General features: G+C 47.1%; 1 protein-coding gene across 3 annotated transcripts in view; it reads left to right on the forward strand.

Annotated features, from left to right (window-relative positions):
- The first annotated feature begins 710 nt into the window (after window positions 1-710).
- lim2.2 (lens intrinsic membrane protein 2.2) overlaps window positions 711-9,905 on the forward strand; it is a 13,502-nt gene continuing 4,307 nt past the window's right edge. The window contains exons 1-2 of one of the 3 annotated variants that reach the window (XM_034673400.1): window positions 711-827; window positions 2,952-3,161. In XM_034673400.1, coding sequence (XP_034529291.1) covers window positions 2,984-3,161 — 178 coding nt within the window. In that variant the 5' untranslated portion in view covers window positions 711-827; window positions 2,952-2,983. Of the gene's footprint in view, window positions 828-2,287; window positions 2,323-2,951; window positions 3,162-9,905 lie in introns of those variants that run through there. The other 2 variants (XM_034673410.1, XM_034673394.1) reach the window with 2 other exon arrangements.

The following is a 9,905-nucleotide window of genomic DNA, read 5'->3' on the forward strand; positions in this document are numbered from 1 at the left end:
TAAATAAAATAATATAAATAAAATAAAATAAAATACATGAATAAATAAATAAAATACTGCCACCGTGTTATAGCATACATTCCATACAAGGAAAACCCAGCTGCCAGACCACTCCCCCCACAGGTAGGTGTCATGCATATTGCCATTATAATAAGTTTTTGCATACCAAGTACAAGTAAGTATAATACCTGATAACAAAAAGCAAAGTTAGCTAAGCTTTATTGATAATAGAGAGGCTTTAAAAACAAACAGGAGGAGGATGTTTATTGATCAGCTCTCTGCAGGTTTGGCCGTTTGATGTAGTTTAGTCCCCTCATCACAAGTTGAGTCAGTTCAGGTAATTAACTGAACACAGGAGACCACATGTCAGAACCTGAACCTACCCCTGAATCACTCTTGATACCACAGCGTAACCGTTGGTGGTTTATCCTTAATCCAGTTTATCAAAATACACTTTCTAACCAGTAACAGCCGTTTATCACACAGTTTAAAATGTGGTCGTGTTAATGCAACTGATTTTAAGGGGAGAATGAACAGGCCTGAGTCTCTCTTAATGCAGGTCTCAGTGATAACAGGTCCAACCTCCCTTCCACATGTACTGCACAGGGGTGAGGTCTGGATCCATCTTATTCAGTATGTAAGGGGTTATATGTGAGAGCATCACTCTGATTTCAAAGTGTTGTGTGGATTATTTTGTTCCATCCAACTCACAAAGACACATGTATGAGTTTCACTCTGTGTGTTAAGGAAAAAGGAAGCTAAATGTGGAGTGATTGAAAAAGATGGGCGTTGGGTCAGAGGAATAAAGGGATGATAGAAGGATGGAGGTAAGTGCAGAGAGAAGCGAGGGGGGATTTAGCATCACTCACATGCTGCACTCGATCATTCCCTCTTTTGTGAGCGGGACAAAGCGAGTCGGGGGTCCAGGGCTTAAAAAGGATAGACACACAGTTACAGCCAGCAGCCCTGCAGAGACACCGGCCAACACAGAGGTATCACAGAAACCTGGACTTACATAGAACGCTTTATTTCTGTACTTTAAGGACTTCTTTCTGAACTGAGACACTGCTGCTGCTGCTGCTGGAGAACAAAAGGAAGTATCAGAGGATGTTTGGAGGATGCTGTCTGGGAGTTTTACCTCTTTGCCTCAGGCCTCCTTGCTGATAAATTAACCCTGGGGGATTCTCTGTTTATTTGTTACTCTGCAAACTCTGGGAGACATTCGGAGGTCTCATTAGGGTTTGATTTTGGAGTCTGATGTTTGTGAAAGGTCGATAAGTGAGCACAGGTGTTGAACTGGATGCGTGCTGGCTGTGTGACAGAGAGAAACACTGCTGACAGTTCAGTTGCTCGGCACTGACGGGTTGGTTTGTGGTGCAAAGAGGGGAATTAGCGGTGAACAATGGATCTGAACTGCCAGATAGGCAGGCTTATTGTCACACAGCGGTTTGGCTCAAGTGCTTTGCTGGGCAATAACCAATTTTAACCACGTCACTTACAAAAGACTGAATTTGTGGCACCCATGCATGGATGTATAGTTTTAAAAGTTAACTTGTTTGACTGGGAATAACTTCTAAAGTTTTTCTTCTTTCTTTTTCAAATGTTAGCCTCTTTCTTTCTCTTGTACCGTCGCCTCAACTTAGCTCAGATACTAAAAAAGCAGCATCAGATCATCAGAGCAGTCGTGTGAAACTCTCAGATCAGATGTTGTTTTAAACTTTAAACTTTTAGAAAAGCAGAAACAGTTCAGTCACATCCACTCCTACCTGCAAAGACTGTGCTGCCTCATGTGCACGGGGTCAGGTGAGATGGAAGGAGGTAATACTTGAGATAGGATGAGATAAGGTAGTGTTCTATTGATCCAAGGGGAAAATGTAGTTGTTTGAATAATGGAGCACAAATAGATTTTTTTTTAAATTGCTGAATAAAATAAGAATAAAATGTAAAGGTGTTTACAAATGTTACACTTGGCTCAAGATCTTTGCTGGGCAATAACCAATTTTAACCACGTCACTTACAAGAGACTGAATTTATTGGCACACATGCATGGACGTATAGTTTTAAAAGTTAACTTCTTTGACTGGGAATAACTTTTAAAGTTTTCCTTCTTTCTTTTTCAAATGTTAACCTCTTTCTTTCTCTTGTAACGTCGCCTCAACTTGGCTCTGAAACTAAAAGATGAGCAGTCGTGTGAAACTCTCACATCAGATGTTGTTTTAAACTTTACACTTTTAGAAAAGCAGAAACAGTTCAGTCACATCCACTCCTACCTGCAAAGACTGTGCTGCCTTATGTGCACGAGGTCAGGTGAGACGGCAGGAGGTAATACCTGAGATAAGATGAGATAAGATAGTGCTTTATTGATCCTTTGGGGAAATTCGATTAGAATAATGGAGCAATAATAGAGAAAAAAAACAAAAATTATAAATTGCTAAATAAAATAAGAATACAATCTAAAGGTGTTTACAAATTTTACACTTTGTAAATAAATAAATGAATTAATAAATAGTTGTAATAACAGGCAGTAAGGGCATGGTATGCAGAAGTCAGTGTGATGATGGTATATATATATATGTGTGTGTGTTTGTAGATTTGTCTGTATGCAGAGATTTCTTCTAGATTTTGGAGCTTGTGGAAGAATGGTCACTCAGATATACTTATGCAATTTGACACTTTTAAGGTCCTGCTGTTATTCTGAATATCAGCACACCTGTGATTAGGTCAAATCATGTCCTATAGATGTGTTGATATTCAGTGATGTTGCATTATATAAGACTTTTAAAAGCAGCATGTACTGAAGCCAAGATGAACTTTCTGCTGCTTGACTGGAACAGGACTTTTAATGTTTCCATATGTTTTAATTTCTTCTGCAGACAGTAGAAGAAGAGTCTGTTGATGTTGCTTTAATGTCCTGAATATAATTAACCCTTTCCCCTCTCTCTCCTGCACAGTTGCTGAATGTGTAGGACAGCGCTTCCTCACAATGCTGTATACTTTGGCCGGAGGAGGCACGCTCTGCGGAGTGGCTGCCCTGGTGCTTCTTATCGTCTCTACAGCTACAGACTTCTGGATGCAGTATCGATACTCTGGTAGCTCAGCCAATCAGGGGCTTTGGAGGTTCTGCATCAACCACAAATGCCACGCCCACACCATAACTGTAGGTGAGTGCTTTTCGGACGAGACTCTACCGACTTCAGAAGCAACAAGTAGCTGACTAAGTTACTTAGTTACTAAGTTACCGCTGCACTCATCAATGTCAATTCCTGATCACCGACCAATCAGAATCAAGAAGCGGCGGGACTTTTTGTAACAGCTTCGTAACAATGGCGGAAGTTAAAACCAAGCTGCAACCTCCAGTCTCAAAATATGAGTCCAATGCGGAAGTGCTAAAAACTGCAGTTCATCAAGGATCCACTTGAGGCTGGCTCAGGAAGTACAGGAAACCACATACACACCAATTCAAAGAGCCAATCTTTACAGCAGAAATAAACATGTTTACAGCCTGGTTCAAAAGACGAGTGTAGTCTGGATAGCTTATTTCTCGATCGGCACACGCTGTGAGGGAGGTGAATTTTTTTCTAAACACAACATTTTCAAAGATATTGAGATTTCTAGTCTTCCAATGAGAGGCACAGCTGACTTGATTGACAGGCGGGAACACTGTAGCTGTTGGTGAGGAGGCTCAAAGCCCGCCTCTTTACAGCGCTGTATCCTGTCAAAATCCATTGAATGAAAGCAAGTTAGCATACAGTGCATTTTAAACGGGCCTAAATATGTCTTTCTGACAAAAGATGTAACAGCACATCAGACTATCCAGCCGCAACTGGCTCCACTTTCAATCCAAGGTAATTTAATCTGGGATAAAAAGTGTAATAATTCCTCTATTAGAAATTGTTTTACTGAAAATTCATTCCCAGGAAAACGAAACAAAAATGTCATATTACATAAATTTGATGAAGATTCCGTTGGGAAACTAAGATCCTTATATCTCAAACTCCCTTTACCCCCTAAAACCAAAGAAACACATTTCAAAACTATGAATAACATTTATCCTTCTAAAGAACTTCTTAGACTGCGTTTCAATATCGATGACAACAATTGTTCATTTTGCAAGAATGACAGAAACCACGGACGATGTATTTTTCTCATGCAATGTGACTCGTGTGTTTTGGGTTTTGGATTACAAAGAAAGTCTCATCACTTCCACCTCAAAACTAGTAAAAGGAAAAACAGCGAAAACAGTTTAACCCCAACCATAACCCTAAACCTAACCCTAACCCTAACCCCAAACCCAACCCTAACCCAAACCCAACCCTAACCCTAACCCAAACCCAACCCTAACCCTAACCCCAAACCCTAACCCAACCCTGACCCTAACCCCAAACCCTAACCCTAACCCTAACCCAACCCTAACCCTAACCCTAACCCTAACCCCAACCCCAACCCTAACCCTAACCCCAAACCCAACCCTGACCCTAACCCCAAACCCAACCCTGACCCTAACCCCAAACCCTAACCCTAACCCTAACCCAACCCTAACCCTAACCCCAAACCCAACCCTGACCCTAACCCCAAACCCTAACCCTAACCCTAACCCAACCCTAACCCTAACCCTAACCCTAACCCCAACCCCAACCCTAACCCTAACCCCAAACCCAACCCTGACCCTAACCCCAAACCCTAACCCTAACCCTAACCCTAACCCAACCCTAACCCTAACCCTAACCCTAACCCTAACCCCAAACCCAACACTAACCCCAAACCTAACCCTAACCCCAAACCCAACCCTAACCCTAAACCTAACCCTAACCCCAAACCAAACCCTAACCCTAACCCAAACCCAACCCTAACCCTAACCCTAACCCCAACCCCAACCCTAACCCCAACCCTAACCCCAACCCCAACCCCAACCCTAACCCTAACCCTAACCCTAACCCCAACCCCAACCCCAACCCTAACCCTAACCCCAACCCCAACCCCAACCCCAACCCCAACCCTAACCCTAACCCTAACCCCAACCCCAACCCTAACCCCAACCCCAACCCCAACCCTAACCCTAACCCTAACCCTAACCCCAACCCTAACCCTAACGCAACCCTAACCCTAAACCTAACCCTAACCCTAACGCAACCCTAACCCTAACCCTAACGCAACCCTAACCCTAACCCTAACCCCAACCCTAACCCTAACCCTAACCCCCCAACCCCAACCCTAACCCTAACCCCAACCCCAACCCTAACCCTAACCCTAACCCCAACCCTAACCCCAACCCCAACCCCAACCCTAACCCTAACGCTAACCCCAACCCCAACCCTAACCCTAACCCTAACCCCAACCCTAACCCTAACGCTAACCCCAACCCCAACCCCAACCCTAACCCTAACCCCAACCCTAACCCTAACCCTAACCCCAAACCCAACCCTAACCCTAACCCAAACCCAACCCTAACCCTAACCCTAACCCCAACCCCAACCCTAACCCTAACCCCAACCCCAACCCTAACCCTAATCCTAACCCTAACCCTAACCCCAACCCCAACCCCAACCCTAACCCCAACCCCAACCCCAACCCCAACCCCAACCCCAACCCTAACCCTAACCCCAACCCCAACCCCAACCCCAACCCTAACCCCAACCCCAACCCCAACCCTAACCCTAACCCTAACCCCAACCCTAACCCTAACGCAACCCTAACCCTAAACCTAACCCTAACCCTAACGCAACCCTAACCCTAACCCTAACGCAACCCTAACCCTAACCCTAACCCCAACCCTAACCCTAACCCTAACCCCCCAACCCCAACCCTAACCCTAACCCCAACCCCAACCCTAACCCTAACCCTAACCCCAACCCTAACCCCAACCCCAACCCCAACCCTAACCCTAACGCTAACCCCAACCCCAACCCTAACCCTAACCCTAACCCCAACCCTAACCCTAACGCTAACCCCAACCCCAACCCCAACCCTAACCCTAACCCCAACCCTAACCCTAACCCTAACCCTAACTCCAACCCCAATCCTAACCCTAACCCAAACCCTAACCCTAACCCCAACCCTAACCCTAACCCTAACCCTAACCCCAACCCCAACCCTAACCCTAACCCCAACCCTAACTCCAACCCCAACCCTAATCCTAACCCTAACCCTAACCCTAATCCTAACCCTAACCCTAACCCCAACCCTAACCCTAACGCAACCCTAACCCTAACCCCAACCCTAACCCCAACCCTAACCCTAATCCTAACTGTAACCCTAATCCTAACCCTAATCCTAACCCTAACCCTAACCCTAACCCTTATCCTAACCCCAACCCTAACCCCAACCCTAACCCTAATCCTAACTGTAACCCTAACCCTAACACTAACCGTAACCCTAACCCTAACCGCATTATAAGGGTCAGTGTTAGTGTTGGTGTTAGGGTTAGGGTTGCGTTAGGGTTAGGGTTGCGTTAGGGTTAGGGTTAGGGTAAGGGTTGCGTTAGGGTTAGGGTTAGGATTAGGGTTGCGTTAGGGTTAGGGTTAAGGTTGGGGTTAGGATTAGGGTTGCGTTAGGGTTAGGGTTAGGGTAAGGGTTGCGTTAGGGTTAGGGTTAGGATTAGGGTTGCGTTAGGGTTAGGGTTAAGGTTGGGGTTAGGATTAGGGTTAGGGTTAGGGTTGCGTTAGGGTTAGGGTTGGGGTTAGGGTTAGGATTAGGGTTGCGTTAGGGTTAGGGTAAGGTTTGGGTTGCATTAGGGTTAGGGTTGGGGTTAGGGTTAGGGTTGCGTTAGGGTTAGGGTTGCGTTAGGGTTAGGGTTGCGTTAGGGTTAGGGTTGGGGTTAGGGTTAGGGTTAGGGTTGCGTTAGGGTTGCGTTAGGGTTAGGGTTAGGGTTGCGGTTAGGGTTAGGGTTAGGGTTAGGGTTGGGGTTAGGGTTAGGTTTGCGTTAGGGTTAGGGTTAGGGTTAGGGTTGGGGTTAGGGTTAGGGTTAGGGTTGCGTTAGGGTTAGGGTTCGGGTTAGGCTTAGGGTTGCGTTAGGGTTAGGGTTAGGGTTGCGTTAGGGTTAGGGTTAGGATTGAGTTAGGGTTAGGGTTAGGGTTAGGGTTAGGGTTGCGTTAGGGTTAGGGTTAGGGTTAGGCTTAGGGTTGTTTTAGGGTTAGGGTTAGGGTTGAGTTAGGGTTAGGGTTAGGGTTAGGGTTGCGTTAGGAGTTGGGGTTAGGGACCGGGTTAGGGTTAGGGTTAGGGGTGGGGTTAGGGTTAGGATTAGGGTTAGGAAAGGTTAGGGTTAGGGTTAGGGTTAGGGGTGGGGTTAGGGTTAGGGTTAGGGGTTAGGGTTAGGGTTAGGGGTGGGGTTAGGGTTAGGGTTAGGGTTAGGAAAGGTTAGGGTTAGGAGAGGTTAGGGTTAGGAAAGGTTAGGGTTAGGGGTTAGGGTTAGGGTTAGGGGTGGGGTTAGGGTTAGGGTTAGGGTTAGGAAAGGTAAGGGTTAGGAAAGGTTAGGGTTAGGAAAGGTTAGGGTTAGGGTTAGGGTTAGGGGTGGGGTTGCGTTAGGGTTAGGGTTAGGATTGAGTTAGGGTTAGGGTTAGGGTTAGGGTTAGGGTTAGGGTTAGGGTTGCGTTAGGGTTCGGGTTGGGGTTAGGGTTGCGTTAGGGTTAGGGTTGCGTTAGGGTTAGGGTTAGGGTTAGGGTTGGGGTTAGGGTTGCGTTAGGGTTAGGGTTAGGGTTAGGATTAGGGTTGTTTTAGGGTTAGGGTTAGGGTTGAGTTAGGGTTAGGGTTAGGGTTAGGGTTAGGGTTGCGTTAGGGTTCGGGTTGGGGTTAGGGTTGCGTTAGGGTTAGGGTTGCGTTAGGGTTCGGGTTAGGGTTAGGGTTGCGTTAGGGTTAAGGTCAGGGTTAGGGTTGCGTTAGGGTTAGGGTTGCATTAGGGTTAGGGTTAGGGTTAGGGTTGGGGTTAGGGTTGCGTTAGGGTTAGGGTTAGGGTTAGGGTTGGGGTTAGGGTTGCGTTAGGGTTAGGGTTAGGGTTAGGGTTGCGTTAGGGTTAGGGTTAGGGTTAGGGGTGGGGTTAGGGTTGCGTTAGGGTTAAGGTTAGGGTTAGGGTTGGGGTTAGGGTTGCGTTAGGGTTAGGGTTAGGGTTAGGGTTGCGTTAGGGTTAAGGTTAGGGTTAGGGTTGGGGTTAGGGTTGCGTTAGGGTTAGGGTTAGGGTTAGGGTTGCGTTAGGGTTAAGGTTAGGGTTAGGGTTAGGGTTAGGGTTGCGTTAGGGTTAGGGTTAGGGTTAGGGGTGGGGTTAGGGTTAGGGTTAGGGTTGCGTTAGGGTTAGGGTTAGGGTTAGGGGTGGGGTTAGGGTTGCGTTAGGGTTAAGGTTAGGGTTAGGGTTAGGGTTAGGGTTGCGTTAGGGTTAGGGTTAGGGTTAGGGGTGGGGTTAGGGTTAGGGTTAGGGTTGCGTTAGGGTTAAGGTTAGGGTTAGGGTTGGGGTTAGGGTTGCGTTAGGGTTAAGGTTAGGGTTAGGGTTAGGGTTAGGGTTGCGGTTAGGGTTAGGGTTGCGGTTAGGCTTAGGGTTGCGTTAGGGTTAGGGTTAGGGTTAGGGTTGGGGTTAGGGTTATGGTTAGGGTTGCGTTAGGGTTAGGGTTAGGGTTAGGGTTGCGGTTAGGGTTAGGCTTAGGGTTTCGTTAGGGTTAGGGTTAGGGTTAGGGTTGGGTTAGGGTTCGGGTTAGGGTTAGGGTTAGGGTTAGGGTTGCGTTAGGGTTAGGGTTAGGGTTGCGTTAGGGTTAGGGTTAGGGTTAGGGTTGCGGTTAAGGTAAGGGTAAGGGTTGCGTTAGGGTTAGGGTTAGGGTTAGGGTTAGGCTTAGGGTTGCGTTAGGGTTAGGGTTAGGGTTGCGTTAGGGTTAGGGTTAGGGTTGCGTTAGGGTTAGGGTTAGGGTTGCGTTAGGGTAAGGGTTGCGGTTAAGGTAAGGGTAAGGGTTGCGTTAGGGTTAGGGTTAGGGTTAGGCTTAGGGTTGCGTAAGGGTTAGGGTTAGGGTTAGGGTTAGGGTTTGGATTAGGGTTACGGTTAGGGTTAGGGTTGCGTTAGGGTTAGGGTTAGGGTTAGGGTTGTGTTAGGGTTAGGGTTGTGTTAGGGTTAGGGTTAGGGTTGTGTTAGGGTTAGGGTTGTGTTAGGGTTAGGGTTACGGTTAGGGTTAGGGTTGCGTTAGGGTTAGGGTTACGGTTAGGGTTAGGGTTGCGTTAGGGTTAGGGTTGCGTTAGGGTTAGGGTTAGGGTTAGGATTAGGGTTAGGGTTAGGGTTAGGGTTGGGGTTAGGATTAGGGTTACGGTTAGGGTTAGGGTTGCGTTAGGGTTAGGGTTAGGGTTAGGGTTAGGATTAGGGTTAGGGTTAGGGTTAGGGTTGCGTTAGGGTTAGGGTTACGGTTAGGATTAGGGTTAGGGTTAGGGTTAGGGTTAGGGTTTGGATTAGGGTTACGGTTAGGGTTAGGGTTGCGTTAGGGTTAGGGTTACGGTTCGGGTTAGGGTTAGGATTAGGGTTAGGGTTAGGGTTGCGTTAGGGTTAGGATTAGGGTTAGGGTTGGGGTTAGGATTAGGGTTACGGTTAGGGTTAGGGTTGCGTTAGGGTTAGGATTAGGATTAGGGTTACGGTTAGGGTTAGGGTTGCGTTAGGGTTAGGATTAGGGTTAGGGTTAGGGTTAGGGTTAGGGTTAGGGTTGCGTTAGGGTTAGGGTTAGGGTTAGGGTTAGGGTTAGGGTTAGGGTTAGGATTAGGGTTAGGGTTAGGGTTAGGGTTAGGGTTGGGGTTAGGATTAGGGTTACGGTTAGGGTTAGGGTTGCGTTAGGGTTAGGGTTAGGGTTGCGTTAGGGTTAGGCTTAGGGTTGCGTTAGGGTTAGGGTTAGGGTTAGGGTTAGGATTAGGGTTACGGTTAGGGTTAGGGTTGCGTTAGGGTTAGGCTTAGG

This window comes from Notolabrus celidotus, chromosome 2 (genome assembly GCF_009762535.1).
Source record: "Notolabrus celidotus isolate fNotCel1 chromosome 2, fNotCel1.pri, whole genome shotgun sequence".
Taxonomy (NCBI): Eukaryota; Metazoa; Chordata; class Actinopteri; order Labriformes; family Labridae; genus Notolabrus; species Notolabrus celidotus.